The 22,955-nt window shown below is 37.5% G+C and overlaps 1 protein-coding gene across 1 annotated transcript in view; it reads left to right on the top strand.

Annotated features, from left to right (window-relative positions):
- Nucleotides 1-22,955, top strand: part of GABRB1 (gamma-aminobutyric acid type A receptor subunit beta1) — a 360,466-nt gene that overhangs the window by 253,147 nt on the left and 84,364 nt on the right. Inside the window, exon 5 of the mRNA XM_072749077.1 lies at nucleotides 1,857-1,939. Coding sequence (XP_072605178.1) covers nucleotides 1,857-1,939 — 83 coding nt within the window. The remainder of the gene's footprint in view (nucleotides 1-1,856; nucleotides 1,940-22,955) is intronic.

The following is a 22,955-nucleotide window of genomic DNA, read 5'->3' as shown; positions in this document are numbered from 1 at the left end:
GGGAATGTACAAATATTAACCTTGGTAAACTTTCTCTCCCTTTTTTTTTAATTTTGGTTTGAGGATCTATTTATTTATGGGAAAGAAAGAATGTGTGTGCAAGTGCAGGGAAGGGCAGAGGGAGAGGGAGGGAGAAACTCCATCAAATTCCCCGCTGAGCACAGAGCCTCCAAGATCATGACCTGAGCTGAAATCAATAGAAAGCCACTCAACCAACTGAGCCACCCAAGTGCCCCTAAACTTTCAATTTTTGTAAGGAAAGCCAGCGAGAAGTTAGAAACAGTGAGTGTTTTTTCTAATAATGTTTTTAAGGGAATGTGACCATTAGCTTAACACAAATGACCAAAACAATAAGTCATCTTAGTAGCCACAAAAAAAAAACATAGATTTGAGAAATACTTTGTCAAATTTAAATACACTTCTGACAGGAGTGTAAACTGGCCCAACCTCCATAAAGGGTAAAGTGACAAAATACTAAGTGTACATACCATTTTTTCTAACAATTACCTTTCTGAAAATAGCAACAGATATAGTAATATATAGACATAATAGAGTATATCGGTATATTCAGAGCATCTTCTTCTGTAAAAGTAAAAAAGAAATAGGAAATAGTGTAAATGCCCACTGAAATATGATTGGAAAAATAAGTTACGATATTTCCATACAGCTGAGCCTGCTCTAGTAAATGTTTTTAAGACAGCTTATTATTCACTGACACAGAATCGAATCCAAAATGCATTGTTAATGAAAACAAGCAAGGTTAAGAACAGGAGACATGATAGGTTGCTATCTTAAGAAGTTTCCCCCTAAGAAGACATATCTGTGTCCTTTTGCATAGAATATTTATGGAAAAGGTCCAGTGTTGTAGCTCTTGGTGATTAAGGTAGAAAGGAAACATAGCTAAATTTGAATCTTTTGAGTTCTTTACATTATGATTACACATTAATTACTTCGTGGAGAAGGATCATGTAAATTTTTTTTAAAGAAGTATTTTGTTTGTCAATTCCAAAATGATGCCAAATGCCTGTAAGCATGGACTAGCCATGGGAATTTAAGTTACTCTCAGACTCCACATTCTAAGAAACTTGTACAGGCAAGAGAAAATGGAGGTAAAATGGAAACCCCAGTAGGATATCTAGAGTCAAGGTCCTGGGATTTGCATAAATAAATAACCTCAGTGGAGAGCAGAAGCTGGCAAATATGGTGTGAATACAAATCCTAGGATCATGTTTCTCTACTGGTTATATGCTACCTGCTGACTTAGGTAGATGAGGGTCTCAGAGATGAATCTGAGAAATCTCTCTAATAGTGGGGAATATGAAGCCCCAAATGTCATAGAGGAGGGGTTTTAGTGTTCTTGTCATTTTTGTATTATTTTTTGTATCATTAGGTTATAGCAGGAGAGGGAGATAGTTTTAATGCATCGTGTTGACCTTCTTTCTCCTACACATAAGGCCAGACGTGCTGTAGATAATGTCACAGACATTGCTAGATGCTAGTAAATATAAGAACCATGGGGATGGTGACAGCTGTAACACAACCATCTTTGTGGAACACCAAGTAGAGGACGCCAGGTTAGTTTTGGACACGTTCTCACCTTTACTCCTCATAGCCATCCTTTGTAGTAGCTGTTTTGATTGATGAGGAGACACAGGTTTATGGAGATAAATAAACTAGACCAAGCTCACACACCTAGTGAGTAGCAAAGGAACACTTTAACTTAATCTGCTCACCTTCAAAAACTTTAATCACAAAATTTTGCTGCCAACCGGTAAAACATGGTTTGGGCCTGGGAAGCCTGGAAATGAAAGTCATGATCCTTACGAAGCTGTCTTTTCTCTCTCTCATCCTGACAGGATCACAACCACAGCTGCATGTATGATGGATCTACGTAGATATCCTCTGGATGAACAGAACTGCACTCTGGAGATTGAAAGTTGTGAGTTACTTGGGCAGGGGAATGAGAAAGAGGGATGTTTGCTTGACTCCATTAAATTCAACCGTGCGCAGAGTGATTGGTACTGGGGATACTTTTAGCTATACCACCTTGCCAGCTTTTCAAGAGATTCACAGTCCAGTGACATTTTCTCTCATATTGGTGCTCAAGGGTCATTTCTATGCAGTTATATTTTTAAACGATTAGAGAAAAACTCACTTATTTTAGCTGGACAATTTATGAACTCATGCTTTCTCCTTAGAATGGAGTTTCCCCCCAAGGCTTTCTAATACCCAGTTGCATTAATAAGAGAGGAAAAACATTTTAATGTGAAAAGACCTTGTGAGATTGTTTTTGGTTCTATAGACTGTGCACCTGAATGACTGTAAATTGCTGTCTTCTAGAAAACAACTATTTTAGAATCTTGTGCACATTTGTCTTTCTTCATGGGAAGAATGGAATGATAAATGGTGTTCATGAGGCTTGTGCTTTGGGCCAAAGAGTTGATGTTTTTCAAATCTAGTGACTGATTTTTGTTTGCCTTCTTGGGTTGTTTTTCATTGATTGCTTTTTTAACAATTAAAATATTTGAGTCATTAATATTTAATCTGATTGACTATCATTGTTTCTCAGGCATCAACATGCAGGTAGTTGAGCCCGTTTATTGTGAACACCAGGTCTAGGCAATTTCCTGGTTTTCAGGGGACACAGAAGAGTGCCAGTAGGCAATTCAGAGCATTATAATACTGCTTACTGTAATGTGAGAAATACCTAGATATTTATTTAGATAACCTAAAATAGTTCTAGATCTAAACTTCAAATGGCAAAGGAAAATTTCAGGTGACCCTATAGTATAATTAAAGAATAAATGTATTCACAGGTAAATGATTATTAAGCAATTACATTAATTTTCTAGTTTTACTACATATAGGCATGGAAATAGAGATGTTTATGTAGGTAAAGCTGTATATTTAGTCATACACATTGATCTACTCCTACTAGAACTTGGAATGAACAAGATCATTCATGAGCTATTCTTTAATTAATATTCTAATTTTAAAATATGTCATATAAATAAATTGGCTGAAAGATCCTAATACAAGAAAGTATTGATGGTGACTTTTGGTTTAAATGCCAGTGACAACCAATTCAAATCACAGAAATGCAATGTGAACCCAACTATTTATTAATGGCTAATGACGTTTAATAAATCAGACTGAACTTCAGCTTTTAGAACTGACATGGCATTAATTACTCATTTATACAGGCTGACCTCTCTTCCATTGATTCTACTGATTATTACCTTCACTTCTGTACCAGTCAGCATTAGGATATGACAACCTCTTGAAATTCCAAGATTTTCTGGTTTATGCCATTCACTTAAAGAAGTAATGAATTTTGACAAGTACTTGAATTGTTTCTGTGTTGTAAATTTCAAGTCCTGAAATTAACGGCATTTTCTCACAAAATGTATATCTTATTTTATAATCCATAACAAGTTTTTCTGTTTTCATAGGCTTATATTTTTCTTAAAGAGGGGGAGTTTCTTGGTTCGTGCTTAGAAAAGAGTTGACTTTTAAGTCCATTTATCGTATCATACGAAGACCCAAACAACAACTGCAAATGAGGCAGAAATCAAAAACAACTTTTGTGGGGCAGGGATGGGGGAAGCCCAAGCAACCTGATAGTCCAAAGTTATCATAAAATATGATGTCGGGCAATAGGTGGGGTGACCCAAGCATATCATAATCATTGAGACAACTGAGTTAGATGGAATAAGTTGTCTGGACAGATGGATAAGGCATAGTAACTAGGACCCTAAAATCAGTAATATGTAGGAATGCAGGCAGGTGGTGACCATCATCAAAGAGATCTGATAGCAGTTCACAGAAATCTAGTCCCTAAAGATATTTACCTAACGTAAAGCAAAAACTCAGGCATGGAGAATTTATGCTATGTAGAGTCTATGAAGGCAGGAACCTGGGAGAAGGGGAGGAAGAAATGGAACTGTCTTCTATTTGCCAAACAAAAGCTAGACATTAATATAACACCTCTGTAACATAAGTGTTTCTAACAACACTGGAGAGAGTATGTACCTGAGGATCAGAGAAGTAAAATAACTTACCCAGGACCACAGGACAAGGATAGTGGTAAAGTGGGAATTCAAACCCAAACAATATACTTTCCATCACAGAATCCTGTACTCCGTAGGTGAGCAAGGAAGCAGAACATCAATGATTAGAAGTGTAACACCAATTGGAACCACTTTCAGCGAGGTTGAGGTTGCTGAATCAACCAAAGAGTGGTTTGTATTTCCTGAAATTGTCCCTGATAAAAGTTAGAATAGATCTCAGAAACTGAAGCAGAATTTTGCTTGTCAGTCAAAGGTCAAATGATTGCAACTATGGAGGGAGAGGATAGTTTGTGGATGAAGGAAAGCAAGTAGTCCTTGATTCCATTGATGTTAACCTAAAATTTTTTTTAAAGCCTCAAATGATGACACTGCTTAGCTTAATATTTTACTTAAAGTGTATTCCTTTTTAATTAGCCACTGCAAAGAGATTTTAAATCTTAAGAGTAGTAACTTCCAAGTAACTAAGTAATGTATGGCAATAATACAGAGTTTGAGCTCTGCTTGTTTTTACCTATGTACATAATTGATATGTTGCTAAGTAGCAATAAATAATGAATCTGTCAGTCATCTATTTTTTAACTCTTCATGAAGAGACCTGTGTTGCATTATTTGCTGAAGCACCTCTCTCTGAACTGAGTTTGTGAAGACTGTAACTGAACTTTAAAGCGATCACAAATGAGAAGCTCTAGTATTAGTTGGGACATAAAAATGATAAAGTAGACATTCCGCCAATGTAAGAACTGCACCAATCACGCTTTTGTGGCCAATAGAGTGGAAACTTTACCTACCCTACAAAATTTACTGGCTTATGTTCTCTTCTATCACCATCCCAAGGATGGGGAGATGTTTTCCTTGGTTAGATCCTTTGAGACAAATTAAAGATGTTTTGCTTTACTTTAATGTTATCTCGTCAAGTAAAATTGGAAAAGCCATAAAGCCTTGTAAAATTGAAATTTTACTTGAACTTGGAGCACATTAATAGCTTCTTGGCCCTGGGATGCTATAAAATGAGTTAATGGCACATAGAAAATTCAATCAAGGAATTTAGTATTAAGAGGATTTGGAATTTGAAATCAATAAAGCTATCATGTGAAGGCTTGATAGCTGCAAGCTTCATAGAGATGTAGAAGGGGCCTGGGGGGGGGGTGCCTGGGGAGCGCCCGGGGGGCTCATTTGGTTAAGCATTTGCCATTGGCTCAGGTCATGATCCCAGGGTCCTGGGATGGGATGGAGTGCTCTATCAGGCTCACTGGGAAGCCAGGAGTCTGCTTCTCCCTCTGCCCCTCCTCCAACTTGTTCTCTCTTGCTCACTCACTCACTCACTCGCTCATTCTGTCAAATAAATAAAGTCTTTAAAAACAACAACAACAACAAAAACAAAAGCACTTGGGATACAGTCATAGAGGATTCAGGTGCCTTTTCCCATTCCCTGCAGCAACAATAGAGGAAAATCTCGATCCTAATCTTAACTTCTCAGTATCAGCAGATAGTGTCACTTCTCACTATATCCCAAAAAGGTAGAAACCATTTGATGCCTGGAATCTCCGAGTGGTCTCATCGGTCTTCTTCTAGACTCCCTTATATCTTCACCATGCTGAGTTAGCCTCCTATATTTCAAAGGAAGAGGTATTTTATCCCTTGAATGGATTCCTGACCCCTGTGTTCAGGATTCCAACTCTTCTTACCTCAGGGAATTGATTTTCTCAAGTTCACACACATCTCTACCCTGCTCTCCTAGAGCCTCTGCTTCACCCAGTCTACTACTCCCTTCACAGCCTGAAAACTAGACAATAACTCTTCTCATCATGAACACCTCTACTATATGCACACATCTCTCTTTAGGCTTTTCCTAATCTTTCTGCATTCTTTTTCTCCAAATCACTTGAAAGATTGGTCTATATCTCTGGTCTATTATCTCAACTTCTTCTTAATCCCCATAATTTAGAACCTGCCTACCCATCTCCTACCTCCACTGACAGTGTTCTCAGAAAGATTACAAAGGACCTTTCTTTATAGAGCGTCTTTATTTTAATAATCCCCAAATTTATAATTCCAGCTCAGATCTCTTCGAAGCCCCAGACTGATACATAGCACTCTTCTTGGCATATCTATCCTGATGTTTCAAAAACATATTTAATTTAATTTGCTCATAACTTAACTATCAATTTTTCTCTCCCAAATGAGCTTCCTTTCTAGTCTCTTAATCTCATCCAGGATTAATGGTTAACATTTCCCACACATTCCTCCCATTCCATCTATTGTCAAGTACCATCCATTCTACTTACAAGATATTTATCAAACCTTTCCACCTCTGCCAGCCTTACTGCGACCAAACCACCATTACTTCTTACCTGAATCATTATAGCCACCTTTTTATTGGTCTTCGTGCTTTCACTCCTCACTCTCTCCAAACCATTCTATTCCCAGCAGCCAGAGTGATCTTTGCAAGATGTAAATTGAATTGTATTCCTTCTATGCTCTAGAAATATCCAAAGATGTCCCATTGCTCCAAGAAAACTCTCTTATATATCGTAATATATAAGAATATTATATTTCTTAATATAACCTTCAAGCTCCTGTGTGACCGGCTCTCCCTTGATATCTCCATGCTTATCTATAGCCATCTTTCCCTTATTTACTACACTAAATTCTGACGCCACAGATTCTTTGTTTCTTGCAGACTAAACTTTCTTCTATCTCATTACCTTCATCATCTTGTTCCTTCTGGCTGAAATACTTTTCCCCATTATGGTGATTTCCTCTTATCTTATAGTTCCCACCTGCAATGCCACCTCCTATAAGAAGCTTTCTTGAGAATCCAATCTAAATTAGGAACCCCTACTTAATCTCTTTCAAAATTCTGTTAGTGTCCCAAATAGTACATAGTAGTGTTTCCATGTTTATTGTGTTTTCCCTCTCTGTGGATTATAAACTCCATGAAGGGAAGGATCATTGTTTTGATCACAACACAATAATTAAAACCTAGTCTCATACCTGACAATAAGTACCTGTGGGGTGTATATATACTAAATGTTTTGGCTCCAAACTTTTCATGTCTTTTGCATTTAAGAAGATAAGGCTAGCTCTAATTTTTTCAGATAAATTTAAATCAGGGATTGTTTTTTACTTAAATTCAGTTTGCCAACATATAGTATAACACCCAGTGCTCATCTCATCATGTGCCCTCCTTAATGCCTGTCACCGGGTTACCCCATCTCCCCATCCACCACCCCTTCTGCAACCCTTTGTTTCCCAGAGTTAAGAGTCTCCCATGGTTTGTCTTCCTCTCTAATTTTTCTCCACTCAGTTCCCCCTCCTTCCCTTATGGTCCCTTTCACTATTTCTTATATTCCACATGAGTAAAACCATATGATTAACTGTCTTTCTCCGATTGACTTATTTCACTCAGCATAATACCCTCCAATTCCACTCACGTGATGTAAATGGTAGGTATTTGTCCTTTCAGATGGCTGAATAATATTACCACATCTTCTTTACCCATTCATCTATCAAAGGATGTCTTGGCTCCTTCCACAACTTAGCTATTGTGGACATTGCTGCCATAAACATTGGGGTGCAGGTGTCTCTTTTGGATCACTACATTTGTATCTTTGGGGTAAATACTTAATAATGCAACTGCTGGGTCATAACGTAACTCTATTTTTAACTTCTTGAGGAACCTCCACACTGCTTTCCCTAGTGGCTGCACCAGTTTGCATTCCCACCAACAGTGTAAGAGGGTTCCCCTTTCTCCACAACCTCACCAACATTTGTTGTTTAACAACAAATTAACATTTGTTAATTTTAGCCATTCTCCCTGGTGTGAGGTGGTATCTCATTGTGGTTTTGATTTGGATTTCCTCAATGACAGGTGATGTGGAACTTTCTTTGTGTGCTTGTTGACCATGTATAGATAGGTTTTCTTTAGAGAAATGTCTGCTCATATCTTCTGCCAATTTCTTGACTGGATTGTTTGTTTTTTGAGTGTTGAGTTTGATAAGTTCTTTATATTTTGTATACTAGCCCTTTATCTGATATGTCATTTGCAAATATCTTCTCCCATTCTATAGGTTGTAAGGCAGGGATTTTTTTTATGTGCAATGAAATATTTTTTCATTTGTACAGTTTTATGTTCATGCCTTAAGACTAACTCAAAAATTTAGGATTATAAATGTGTCAACCAAGAGGCAATTAGGGAAAAAAACATTTTAATTATTTGAGGAATTTTGATTGGCTGATAAAAATGATGAATTACTATCAAGGGAGGGGGCTTCACTTAAGTCATTAACTGACCACATCCCTCCTACCTAAACCACAATCAATTTATCAAACAAAGGTAATATTTAATGATACCTGGTTATTTTTATACTTGTTTCTTTTTAAGAAATGTTTTGAAAACTTTTAACTTAGGCATTGTCTTAATGTATTCTATTTCATGAACTATCTACTCAATCTGTCTCTTAGTTTCAGAATATTTGTCATTGTGTTGATTTAAATGTCTTGGTAGTAACACTATGTGCACAGAATGTGAAGCCATAGTCATGTTGGATTATTTCCAAAATAAAATTATTTCCTCATCCAAAAAACAGCAAATGATAAGAAAAAATGCATCTACCTAATAAAACTACCCAACTTAGCTATGGAAAATTCCCTGAGAAAAGTGATGTTTACAGAAGTGAAATGCTAAGCTTTATTTAACACCTCGAGATAAAATAAAAATAAGTGTGGTATCCAGACATGAGACAGGAGCAGTTCTACAAAAGTCTGTGCTGGTAGAGCCACATGTGGAGAAATGTGTCCAATTTTTAATGCCATACCTGGAAAGAATTCCAAGATAACTGAAAAGAAAATTTTAGGGAAGCATAACAGCCATTTCCAAATGTTTTAACTGATTTTAACTGCTATCATATAGAAGAGAAACCTTATGTTTGGTGTTGTCCAATGTATTAGGATTCTCTAGAGAAACATAACCAATAGGAGATGTATATGTATATGTGTGTGTGTATATATATATATATATATGTATGTATATGTGTGTGTGTGTGTGTGTATATATATATATATATATATATATATAGAGAGAGAGAGAGAGAGAGAGAGAGAATGCCCATTATTTATTATAAGGCATTGGCTCATGCAATTATGAAAGCTAGTAAGTCCAAGATCTGTAGCATGAGTCAACAAGCTGAAGAGCTTGATGGTGTGGTTCTAGTCTGAAGGCCAGCAGGTTTGAGACCCAGGAAGAGCGAGTGTTTCAATCCCAGTCTGAAAAGAAGAAAAATCTGACTGTCCCCATTCAAAGATAGTTAGAAGGAACTCTTTCCTACTCCAGGAAGGGTCAATCTTTTCGTTTCATTTGGCCTTCAACTGATTGGGTGAGGCACAAGCACATTAGGAAGAACAGTCTACTTACACAGTCTGCCAATTAAAATTCTATTCTCATCCAAAAAAAAACCAAAAAAACAAACAAAAAAAAAAACCACCCTCACAGGAGCATGCAGAATAATGTTTGACCAACTACTTGGGCACCCCAGTCAAGGTAACACAGAACTAGCACAACCAGAGTGCTAGGTTTGAACCCATTCAATTCAATTCAATTCAATTCAATTCAATTCAATTCGACTAGCATTTCTTAAGTGGTGACCATATGTGGCTCTGTGTGCAAAATAAATCCTGGGGATACAGCAGCTACCAAACACACAGGTGGGCAGAATTTATAGGAAGAAGGATGTAGAATTTAAGAGAAATATTTGCAATGTGCAAAGGTGACCATTCATGAAATTAGTCCCTGCTAAAGAATGTCTTCCCATCTCACAGAGACTTTTTAATTAATTGGAAATGGCCACCTACCAGTATAAATGCAAAAGACATTCCTCTTTGAGAGGCCAGTTAATTATACAACCTTAAAGATGTCATTAAGCCCTAAAACCTAGGACTCTGAGAGTTTATTTGTTACATCACCAATAAATTACTTTATGTGCTTGCCTAAAATATTGGTTCTAAAGTGATTGTGATTTATAAAGGATATTAGAATATAGAAAAAATGTTATGAATATATGAACATATACTCACAAGAAAATATGAAATATAGAATAATTACGAGCAAAGCCTTTGAATTATTCTTACTTTATTGCTGCCTGCCAAGTCATTAATTCTGATCTGAAATAATTTAAAAATAGCATCTACAACATGCTGCACACTTTCTATTCACGGATGCTAAACACCAAAAATAACAGAAGTAAATTGAACTTCATGAATGATTCATGGCTTCCCTTGCTTTATGTCCCCATTGTCAAGGAAATTAGCAGCATTGGATATCTCCTTAGATAAATTTGATTTTGCCATATTCAGTAGACTACTTAATGAAAATGAATATTTCACATTTATGTTCATAGAAATGTTAATGAATTTTGGTGCCTGTAGCTTTTTTGATGAGCAGAGGGGTGGGTGTAGGGAAGAAGGGAATACTTTCTGAATTAATTTATTCCTTTTTCCAGGCTGCTTCTTTGAAACTGTGAAAAAGCACTCTTTGTGAAAAGTCTCTGATCCTTTAAAGTTATAAAATAAAAGCCAGTGGAGGAATGGAGTTCTTTTTATGAAAATTAGTTTTGCAATCAACTTGACTATAAAGTTAGCCTTATAGCTGTTCACTTCAATAATAAAGGCGGTTTATTTTCCAAACATGGATAAGTGACTCTGTAGATTGATAAGGCTATCTCTGATTTACAGATTTAGATTTCTAGAAATTTCTTCCCTCTTTGGCACGCTGATGGATGACCACTTTGCTACTAGCTTCCCAAGAGGAACTCAAAATAAAGCCTATTGTTTTTCCTAAATGCTTTAGGTATTAGCCAAAATACTTAAAGACACATTTTATAACAGAACTTCAATCTTCTGGAACTAGACATCCTTGCTAAACTGAGATCTTTGGTTCTACTTGAGATCCAAACTCAATTATAATAGCTGATATTTATTATATATTATGGGCCATGCACTTAACAAAGATTTCCCATTGAATCTTCACCAAAACCCTATTGTTCTATCCCATTTTAGAGGAGAAAATAAAGCACCTTAGTAGTAACTTGTCTCAAGTCACAAAATGATAGTGATCCAAATCTGACTCGAAAGTCTAAAATTGAGTCCATGTAACAGCTTTGTAAGAAAACTCCTCTCTCTAGCTTCCCCACTGTGTGCGAGTTGGGTGATTTTTAGGTATCCTATATCTGAACACAGAGTAGACACCTGAGAACAGAACAGGTTTTAACTGGTCTCTGTATTGAATTTGTCTCAATTCATTTTCTATGTGGGCATTTATTCTGACATTCTTGCCAACTAAACTAAATATTGATGTAGTTTAAAGAACAACCATTATTTTACCAGGTCACTTTTATGGTTGCAACAGATCACACAATGGCCAGAAATCCTTTCTCTTCTAAATGGCTACAGATAATAGTTCCCAAGTCATTTTCATATAGCGTTAGCCCTGACTGACTGTAGTGGTGCTGTAGTTTCAAAGTCTGTTCATTACTCATAAAACTGAAGCATGAGTATCTGTAATCTTGTAAATGGACATATTCTGAGACGTCTTGACTTGTGTTGTTCTCTGACCACATCAATATAGGACCTATGTGACAATATGTATAATTTAGTTTTCACTCAAATTGCTTTATTCTAGTCCTTAAGATCAAAGATTTTAAAAGAGCTTTTAAAATATCGATACCATGGGGCACCTGGGTGGCTCAGTTAGTTGTGTCTGACTCTTGATCTTAGCATTGTAAGTTCAGGCTCCACACTGGGCTCCAACCTCAGCATGGAACCTACCTTAAAAAAAAAAAAAAAAAGGTAAAATATTGATACCATGACCCCACCCTGGACAGTAACATCAGGATTTGTGGAAGGTGGGCCCTTGCAGAACCATTTTTTAGCTCTCTGGTAATTTCAATATGCAGCCAAGTTTGATAGGCAGTGCATTAAGCTATAATGCTTTGAATTTTTGCTCCTCTCTTTATAATAGACCCAGTTCTCTAAATGGGAAGCCCAAATGGAAACAGAACTAAGAGAAGAAAGTACAGCAAAGAACAGAAAATAGCATGATTTTCAAAGAAAGAAATCATTGAAATGATCAAAGGAGAAAATTTAAACTATTCTTTTCTTTATCCCCTCTGGCAGAAGGCTCCTTTTTTTTTTTTTTTTCTTTAAAAGTGCATGCCTTGAAATAAATAGATAGACCAATGGACACTGCCTTTCATTGGAATTAAGTGCTTCAACCAGACATTCAAAGCCATGTAATAATAGGTCAAGTTATTACAAGATGCTACTCTATTTTAAAAGCCCCAGTACATATACCATGTATTTATATGAATGCAATTGATGACACATTAACTTGTATAATGATGCTGTGGTGAATGGAATTACCTACTTGGGAAAGAGTGGTATGCACAATGGCTACTTTAGTAACATTTTCTTTCATGTTAAGAAAGGGAAAAAAAACTAGTTAAAATTTATACTTGAATGAACACACAGCAGCAGGGCTTTAATGGGAATAGTTTATCAAACCAAAATTGAGGATAGTTTGTTTCAACCACAAAAAACAATATAATAATAATTTCTGTTTTCACTTTCATCTCCCTGTGCCCTGTCCCATAGGCACTTGACTACACTCATCTGATTGTGTGAAAGGACAGATTCATCCTAGAGCTCCCGCTAGGTGATTGCATTGATTGCAGATAGATTGTATTCCCAGTACTTAGATTAATAGCCCTGCAATTCCAACAAAGAAAATTCCACTGAATAGAGCCCAAGGGTTTCTGCTCCTGTCTTAGACACTGTCAGAGTGGAGACCCTTCACCTGTCTGATGTGATCTCTGCCAGAGCGTGTCAAACATTCACATGCTCCTGAGGATCTTGTTAAAAGGCCTTCTAGATTAGTAAGCTTGGGCTGGGGCCTGAGAGTCTGCATTTCTAACATGTTACCAGGTAATACTTAAGCTGTTGGTCTATGGACCACAATGAGTAGTAAGGATCTGAAATAAAAAAGAAAACAAAAACAAAAACCAGTCTCACCTGTGCTCCTCAGTCTACAGTCACAGCCTGTTTGCTTCCTACTGAGATTTAAATAATTAGCTAAAAGCCTTTGTCACACTGGTTGCTCAGCACTTGATTCAAGAGAGTTTTGAGTTTTAAATTAACCGAGGCAGAAAAGTCATTTTCAGGTGACCTGAATAACTTCCAAACACTGAAACCCAAGCAGCTTAGGTTTCATCAAGTACTCCCGAGTATGTAACGTTTGTGGCCTACCATTTTCTATGTGGAAGATTCCCAGGTATAGTATGTTATGTCACTAGTACTCTTAAACCCACATTAAAAATAATAGGTGGGGATCCCTGGGTGGCTCAGTGGTTTAGCGCCTGCCTTTGGCCCAGGGCATGATCCTGGAGTCCTGGGATCGAGTTCCACCTTGGGCTCCCTTCATGGAACCTGCTTCTCCCTCTGCCTGTGTCTCTGCCTTTCTCTGTGTCTCTCATGAATAAATAAATAAAATCTTTAAAAAACAAAATATGTGGGCAAATATTTTGTATGCAGAAAGGATTTAATTTTAGTAAAGGAAAAAATAATGAAAAATATTCTAATGATTTTACTTGACCTTATGACCACTAACCTAGAGGATTTTAGTTGGAAGGAGCAACAGTTATACCTCAGCTGTCTAGACACCAGGGACTTAATGAGTCATTCTGAGGAGTCCAAGTCTGCCAGACTTTAATTTTTTTTTTAGACTTTTTTTTTTAAATTTTTTATTTATTTATGATAGTCACAGAGAGAGAGAGAGGCAGAGACACAGGCAGAGGGAGAAGCAGGCTCCATGCACCGGGAGCCCCACGTGGGATTCGATCCCGGGTCTTCAGGATCGCGCCCTGGGCCAAAGGCAGGCGCCAAACCGATGCGCCACCCAGGGATCCCTTTTTTTAGACTTTAATATTTTAAAGTGAATCTTTCTCAACAGACAATTCTAAAAATTATTATTTCTTTTTCTCATGATTCATAACTGTATTTCTCATGAGGTGCTGAAGCTCTAGCTTTCCCCAGAGCAAAGGCTGGTATAAGGGTTTTGTACTCTGATCCTCATAGTGATTGTAAGACCTATTTTTTGTGAGTCTTCCTGAAGGGAGTGATGAAGCCCTCTTTCTCTTTTTTCTTTCTTTTCTTTCTTTCTTTCTTTCTTTCTTTCTTTCTTTCTTTCTTTCTTTCTTTCTTTCTTTCTTTCTTCTTTCTTTCAGATTTTATTTATTTATTCATGAGAGAGAGGCATAGGCAGAGGGAGAAGCAGGCTCCCTGCTGGGAGCCTAATGTGGGACTCAATCCCAGGACCCCGGGACCACACCCTGAGCCAAAGGCAGACTCAACCGCTGAGCCACCCAGGCATCCCTGAAGGCTCCTTTCTACAAAATTTTCATGTCAAGTTTTAAATCTGTGTACCCTAGTGAAGTAAGCAAATTTTTACAACTCAAGCCAAAGGAATTTTCCTGGCAGAGTTCTCATTTTAAACCTAGTCTCAGTTTAAACCTCATTTTTAACCTAGTCTCTTCATTAGGGATCAGTAATAATTCTATCCTGAGTCATTAGTTTCAAGGTGTCAGCCATTGTCCAGACCTTCAATATATACTTTCTCCTCGCCTTCCTCCCTCCTTCCTGACTGCCTTGGTGATGGGTTCTCAAGTCACCTGCATGCATTCAGTATCCAGTTACTGAGTTATAAGGGTTTTCTACCTGTAATACCCTAGTCTCATTGTTGCTGTCATTATTATCTCTTCCTCTTTGAATTTAAACATGCTATCTATGCCAAAAGCGTACCTTGTTCTTTTTGAGAAAAGATATTTTAAATAACTGTCATCTGATCTTATCTGAAGTATTAGGAAATGTCTCCTCCAAGAAATAAAAAGTAATACCCTCCTTATTGTTCCTCTTGATTCTTTATGTCAAGCCTTTAAGCTAATGACATAATCAAAGGGTCAAGCCTGACTTGGCTAAATTTTCAGTTTCCTGATCATTATATACAGTTATAATAAAACTGAATTTTCTTCCTAGGTAGCATGAAGTTTAAAAAGGAAAAGTCTCAATACTCTGGTTTGTCTTCAGATCGCATAAATCTTTCGACTTTTACTAAAAAGGAGAAGTCTCCTTCTGCTACTGTGATATCAGATCATAGTTTTCTTCATGTTTTACTTTGAAGAGAATTTCACGCATAATCAATATTGAAAATTTCTATGTTTTGTTCCATTTGAGACTGAATGATAATAACAGCAATAATTGAATGATGACAGTAACAATAATAATATGACTGTAAGTGCTACGATGTAAGTAACAAAAGCTAAAACTAAAGCATGCTGAGATAGGATGTCTCTGATACTATGTTTACTTGCCAAAATGTAGATCATTAAAAAAAAGCAGTGCACTTGGGTCAAGGCAGTCCAACAGAATTTACATGGAAAGCCTCTTATTTGTAGTAAGTCCTTTCTGAGACAGTCAAGGTCTATCTACCATTTACAAGTAAGGTAAAATGGAGGAAATTATCATTACAGGAAAAGAGATAAAAAAATTTAAAGTCTGGTGCACAGAAAAATAATCTACATGTATATTGGATTGACAAAACGGGAGCATGTTGGTTAAAAAAAAAAAAAAAAAGCTAAACATACAGAGAAAGGAGAATTAACCTTGCATTGTCAGACAATAAGATGACATGAAATTCAAAGTTAGAAGTTTTCAGAAAGGAGGAACAAAAGTCACTTAGTGCAACTCCCAGGCCCAACACCAGAGGTGTAGAAGAAAAAAACAGCCAGTACGAGGAGAGGGCTATTGGATAAGCTGTGTATGCAAGGGAAGCTTGGTTTTGGTGGGATCAAGTGCTGAGGACCAGGACATTGAGGATGGAGGGAGAGTTTGCTCATGCTAGACTGTGTTCCTCTGGGCACTGGAGGAAGGTTTTGGGAATTGTGGAGAGCTGGAGGATAGAAACAGAAGAGTATAAATCATTATGGGAATTCATTAAGACAAAGCTGAAGTGCCTGGAACAGTGCTTAAAATACTTTCTATAGTTTGTGGTGGTCACAACTATCACTGATTACTAGGCAATCAGATGTTTGCTCCCTTAGCATCCTGAATACTTCCAACTTCCACATCCATTGTGAGTGCTTCCTTTCCTCGGTTTTGTCATACCTGTCATCACTCTGATTGTTCTCACTGTTGCTGGAATGTCGTCATCACTCTCCCCTCTTCATTTCTAACCATTTTTTCCTCTCTCTCCCTTGGCTTTTACCTAAGAAGCTGATCTGTCTGTACATCACCAACCAATCAAAGCCGTCTTCTCCTCTTCTCTTGAGCTGACTGATAACAGAGTGCCAGGAGCAACTACTTGTCTCACCCTTCTTGGTTCTATCTATTTCTGAGTTCCTAGAGGCTTCAGATTCTTTTATAATATACAAGTGATTATTGTGCACATCTCATTCCCAACAGTGTCAGTACTTCTAGGATGACAAGATGACTATATCATAGTTCCCCAAGGCTACATTCCTAAAGTAGCATTTGTACAGATGCACAAATGCCAGCCTCAATAATTTTAGATTATCAAAAACTAGATCATTGACCAACAACTAGAGAAATATTCTGTTGATATTTTAATGTAGTGCTAACATCCAATGCATTTTATTTATTTATTTATTTTTTGGTCAGGATCACAGACCAGTGACTCAATTCCTTTTAAATTAACTTGGGATCACTTGAAAAGACTCTGTAAGCATATCTTTCTCCATGTATTTGGCGGCTTAGATACAGCTACTGGTTGCAGCCTATTCCTGTTCATTTCATTGCCAAGCAGACTACTTTTCAACATCCTTTTGTGTGTTCTGTGAAGCACCATGCAAATGATTGCTCAGCCTGCTTTATAGACAAGAAAGTGATATGACAAAAAATTTGTTCCACCATTTCCCTCCCTAGTTATCCATTTACTGCATTTGAGCAACTGTGTCTCCTATGCCATTATAGATAAATCATCTATTTCCTTAAGGAAGGAAAATGGGAGGCCCATCTGCTTATATATTTTCAAAAAGTATCACTCTGTGCATCTAAGAGTGTGGTCTCTACCCAAGAGTTTGGAGAATCAAGCAGAATATTTTTTAGAATCTTGGTTAATAATTCAGACACTAATAACTTTATCCATTTACCCATATACTGTCAATAGTATAATGAACTGTTCTACATAAAGTGAAGCCCCTAATCAGATATACCTTACAACCTGTTGCTGGAAAATCTAAAATAATCAAAACAAAGTCACTGATATAAAATATAATGAAGGAGTATGATATGCTGTGACAAATGTATTGAAGAAAAGAAAAACTGGGTAGAAGGATGGAGAGGGTATGTGTGTGTATGTGAGAAAGAGAGAGAGAGGAGAGAGGGAAGAGAGTAGGTGCAGATATGTATATGACACTGTTTTGGATTGGGAAGTTATGAAAAGCTAGTAATTTTAACACTACTCAAAGGGATGTCTGAGTAGCTCAACGATTGAGCATCTGCCTTTGGCTTGGGGGGTGATCCTGGGGTCCCGAGATCAAGTCCCTCATTGCCTTGCTTCTCCCTCTGCCTGTGTGTCTCTGCCTCTCTCTGGTGTCTTTCATGAATAAATAAACAAAATCTTTAAAAAGAAAAAAAGTTTGGGCTTTGGACTCAGATAGATTAGAGTCTAAATCCTGTGCTCTGCCCTTAACACTACTTGAGGAAGGACATACAGCCTATGTCACATTTCATAGGCATGTAATAGGGTACTGAAGTGTTGAAAGATCTGTTTGGTGCCACCAAGACACTCAACAGTTCTGAACTGCTGTTTCTGGTCTTCTTCCCTGCTCTCTTTCTTGCTTCAATGCAATGAATAAAAAGGGTATGCTTTAAATAAATGACATGTGTGAAATCCTAATCATGTTTATTCAGTAACTTCAGAATAGTGTCACTGCCAACAAGTATATAGAATTAGAAGTTATCTTACTGGCTTTGAGAAACTTGTTTAATGTATCTCTGCCCAATTACCTCCAAATAAAATGTGATCACAACAGTGACCTTATAAGTAAAGAGCAATTTTACGCCTTCATCCAGTGTGGTCTGAGCTGTGACTCAAGCAGTTGGAGAACTGTCCATACTGGAGCAACAAAGTTTCCCACTGTTGTCCATGGACTTTCAGCCCTGCAATATGATGTCTTTCTCAGCCACTGCCCTTTATGTCAACAGGGCCCACTGTATGCACATATATATACAATACATGTATCAAATACTTTCATACATTTTCGTTTGAGTCCCACAACATCCTGTAAGAAAAGTAAAATAATTGTCATGACTCCCATCATGCTGACATAGTCACAAAGTCTGAAAGAAGCCAAATGAATTTGCCAAATACACAGGGTTTAAAAGTGGCAGAGCCAAACTAATAGGTTACAGGAAACTTTTTTAATGGATAAATAAGCAAGTCTTTCTTGGACAGAGCCCTTCCTTTCATGAATTTTCTCTGCAATAAATAGGTCACCTGGTCACCTTCATGTCTTTGAGGAGTTTAAGTCAGATCTGTCCTACAATATCTGTGTCTGGCAAAAATACTTTTAGAGAACACAAGCACTTAGAACAGAATCCTAAAACCAGAGAGGACACTGAAGATTACTTAGGACAGTTCTCTTATATAGAGATGAGAAGAGTGAAATCCTGTGAAGCTCAATGACATGAGGTTAGAATATCACATGGCTCGTTACTTAGAAGCAGACCTGTGTACAAAAGTCTGGTTTAAAGATTCTGTGAGCTGCCAGTATGTGGGGGATATTAGAAAACTTAAAGAATATTCTCTGGCTTAAAATCAAGTTATGGAGACATAAAACAATGAAAGAAGCACACAAGCCAAGAAATAATTCCTAAATAATGGTCCACAAGCTATAATTGCTATAATTCACTGAAAAAATAGATCAAGAATTTATTTTTAATTTCCACCTCATTCTACTAAAGATGTGAGGCACCTCATAAAAATACTTTCAATGTGAAAGAATTACAGTAAGCAGTTGTGGTGACCATGGCAAAGGAAAATGATGGGCTAAAAATTGTAAAGCCAGATTTGCTATTAGAGGTAAACTATATGGTTGAAATAAATAGACCTCAGATTTATCATGAATTTTCTAATGACCAAGACAGAGTAAACACAATTTATAAGATTCCTATTGTCCATAAAACAAAACCTAATTTGCTGTTCAGTAGTATTCTTCAGTAGATATTCAGAAAGAGGGCCCTGAGTTGCATGCAGTTCTTTCTTAACATAATCCATCAACGTGGCCCCTTGGCATAACACCAAAGTACAATTCAGCAAGGCAATCATATTAGATCCAAAATTATGTTGCTGAAGGATCCAACAACCTTGTGGTCTGGCTTGATTCAAAGGCATCATTTAGAGTTTATAGAGAAATGGATTAATTACCTGACCCTCAAGTATTTCTTCTAATACATTTGTGGCAGTATGGGAAGCAAGGAGCTCAACATTATGATATCTGGCAAGAGCCCATGGTGTAGATGGTCTATCATACCGATTGATGGCTGTTCTACAAGTTTGGATAATCAGCCAAGCAGAGCTGAGTGTCATTAAAGGCATCTGTGAAAATGTAGGAGCCTAACTGAGTCATGTTTAATCCCTTTATCCAGGGCTGAGTAGGGTCAAAATCATACCCACCAATTTCAAAAGGAAAAAAAAAAAAAAAAAAAAAAAGCCTGTTCTGGGTCAGGAAGTAAACAGAGCTGAGATCAGGGGTTACAGAATTTAGGAATAGCTTCCAGAAGGAGATGGGACCTGAACTTGGACAGACAAGGAGGAGAAATGAGGGATTGTAGACCAGCAGAAAAATCACATGACCACGTGATAGGGAAGTTGCAGATAGGAGACAAGTCAGTTTGCTGTCAAAATTTACCATTTTAAGATGCAGTAACAATAGAGCAAATCTAAACACAATTCAACTTGATCCTTTTTATGGAAATATTGCCAGTGGAAAGTTCTTTAATGTGACAGCACTGGTTTGATAGGATTTCAAGCCAATGAATTCAGTAAGTGGATTTGTTTTGATGACCTTTGCTAATTTGTTGAATGCCATGAAAATCCCCTGCAGACTTTCTAACAGTTCCAAAGCTAAAAATAATGACCTCACTAAAGATTCTGTTCTGTCAGCTGTTCTGATTCAGAGAATGGCTGAGAATGACTGATGGACTTTGGTTCTCAAATGAGGCTCAGAGATTTGTAGCCTGACCTGTCTTGTATATACCAGAAAATGATGTCCATACTTACTAGAGAGCATACATAGGATCAGAGGGAGCAGCAAGGACTATCTCTTATTATAAATAAAAATCGTAATTACATTAATATTCAACTGTAGGCTGTGTGCCAGGTGTGCTCTACATGCGTTGTGTATCTCACATTATCCTTACAGCTTGTCTGTGAAGGAAAAGGCATCACTAGCTTCTAGGTGTGGTACCAAAGGCCCAAAACTTCAAGTGACTTAAAGCTCAAAGTTGCACAGCTAGTTAATGCCAGTGATATTGAACCCAGGTCTTTGTGACTCGAGAGCTAATGTTTTTTAATCTTTATACAATGTAGATTCTCTGTCTTTTTAGATTATAAAACTAAAGCATTTTGGCTGACTAAAATGCAATTTAAAAAACCTGGAATTCCTACAAGAATCTTGGAGTTTGAAAGTGAACTGAAGATTACAGAATCATTAACCCAATGCAGTAATTCTGGATAGGAGATACCAAAGGGTGATCCCAAACGTGAGCTGCTCAGAGCCCAGCAGCTGGTTGAAGGAGAAACAGGCCATCTAGTTCTCAACACCATGGTTTCTGACACTGCCTCCTTCCTTCTGCTCTGGGGCAGGTCACCAATTAGTTGTGGAATGTGAGAAAAGAACTTAGCCTGGTTGTAAAAGGGAACTAATTTAGCCAGGTGCTCCCACGGTATGTGGTTGGAGTCCTAGAAGCTGGATGTCTTCTTTTTTTGTTATTTTTATTTTTTTAAAAGATTTTATTTATTTATTCATGAGAGACACAGAGAGAAAGGCAGAGACACAGGCAGAGGAAGAAGCAGGCTCCATGCAGGGAGCCCAACGTGGGACTCAATCCTGGGTCTCCAGGATCACACCCAGAGCCAAAGGCAGGCGCTAAACTGCTGAGCCACCCAGGGATCCCCGGAGGTCTTCTTTTTTTAATGAAGACATCCTGAGGACCCAGAGAATATTATAATTTGGAAGGGGAAAAAATCAAAGAATATACAGAGCCATGTGTAACTAGGTTAGAATCAAACTTTACTGCTCTGTTTCAGGCCTCCATCTCTTTGAGTTTAGCAATGAACATGAGCACAACTGCTAATTTTCACAGTTGGATTGAAAATTTCTTGAAATCTTCTTAAGTGTCAGTAGGGCATCTCCAGCCTGTTACTGCCACTCAGTATTATCATCAGTGTGACCCTCCGTCTATATGATGTCTTTCAGTGCCTTGTGAAACGTTTATCTACACTATTAAAGTTTACATCTGATCTTACTTACTTAAGTCACGTATGTGACTTATTTCCTTTTCTGATTATGAATAATTGAATATTCTCTCTTGAAAACTTAAACTGTTTCTCGAATTGGCATCAAATAATCAGAAATGTTTGGTTAACTAGTTAATTATTTCAGTAATCCATCCAGCAAGCATCATAGCTTGGGTGTGCCTGGCATTCTAGATGAGTGGTGACCAGAAGTAGAGAGGGTCCCTATCTTCCTGGTGGAGCTTCCAGGCAGGGAAGGGAGATAGGCATTTATCAAAGACTTACACCAATTAAGGTAAATATAGCTATGAAATCATGGCACTTCATGCTATTAAAGAGTAAATTAGTGGGGGTTGCACTTAATGGAGGTCAAGAGAGTTTCCTTGAGAATGTGTCTGTTGTTTAGAGATCTAAAGGCTGAGTAAAGAGTTAACTAGGAAAGATGAGGAAAAAGCACAATCCAGGCAGAAAAACATCAAATTCAAGAGTCTGTGGCAAGAGGGATGTTGGCAAATGTAAGGGACGGAAGTAAATCTAATGTGGTTTTAGCCACAAGAGACAAAAGATTATGGTATGAGTTGAAACTAGAAATGTAGGTAGAGGACCTACCTTATAGGATCTTATAGGAATTTTGTCTTTATCCTAAAAGCAGTAGATCACTGGAGGATTTCGAGCTGGGGGAAGAAGGGCTAACATAATAAGATTTGTGTTTGAAAAATCACTGTTACTACAGAATTGAAAACAGACTGATGCAGGTGAAAAAGGCAAATTAACTATTTTAGAGACTATCAGAATGGACCACGGAGATATGCTAGCTTGGACCAGGATGGAAATGGAAAGGAGTAGATAGATGCAAGGCATAGTTAAAAGGGAAAAATGGAGAGAGAGAGAGAGAGAGAGAGAGAGAGAGAGATGGATACAAAATGACTCCTACGATGTCTGGAGGTTTGTATTAATGAATGAACAAGAGTGTCATTCACTGAAAATTAGAAGAATGGTGTTCTGAATTCTTAGTGGGGGACAAGAAACAGATCACAGATGTAGTTTTGAATTTCTTGAGATATGGTACAAGTCTGTAGCACAGGAAGAGGTCCACCTTGAAGATATAAATTTGTGGTTCATCAGAATATTTTGATAATAATAGCTGTAGGGATAGGTGAATTTCCCAGACGAGAGGATGCAGTGTGAGGAATGAAGAGGGTTTAGGAGGCTCAAGGAACTCCAGTATTTAATGACTGGCGCAGAATAAGATAAGAATGGAAAGGAGACAAGGAAGAAACAGCCAGAGAAATAGAAGAAAA

This window comes from Vulpes vulpes, chromosome 2, assembly GCF_048418805.1.
Source record: "Vulpes vulpes isolate BD-2025 chromosome 2, VulVul3, whole genome shotgun sequence".
Lineage (NCBI taxonomy): Eukaryota > Metazoa > Chordata > Mammalia > Carnivora > Canidae > Vulpes > Vulpes vulpes.
Note: the sequence above shows the minus strand (reverse complement) of the source record. Positions and strands in the feature narration are given on the sequence as shown.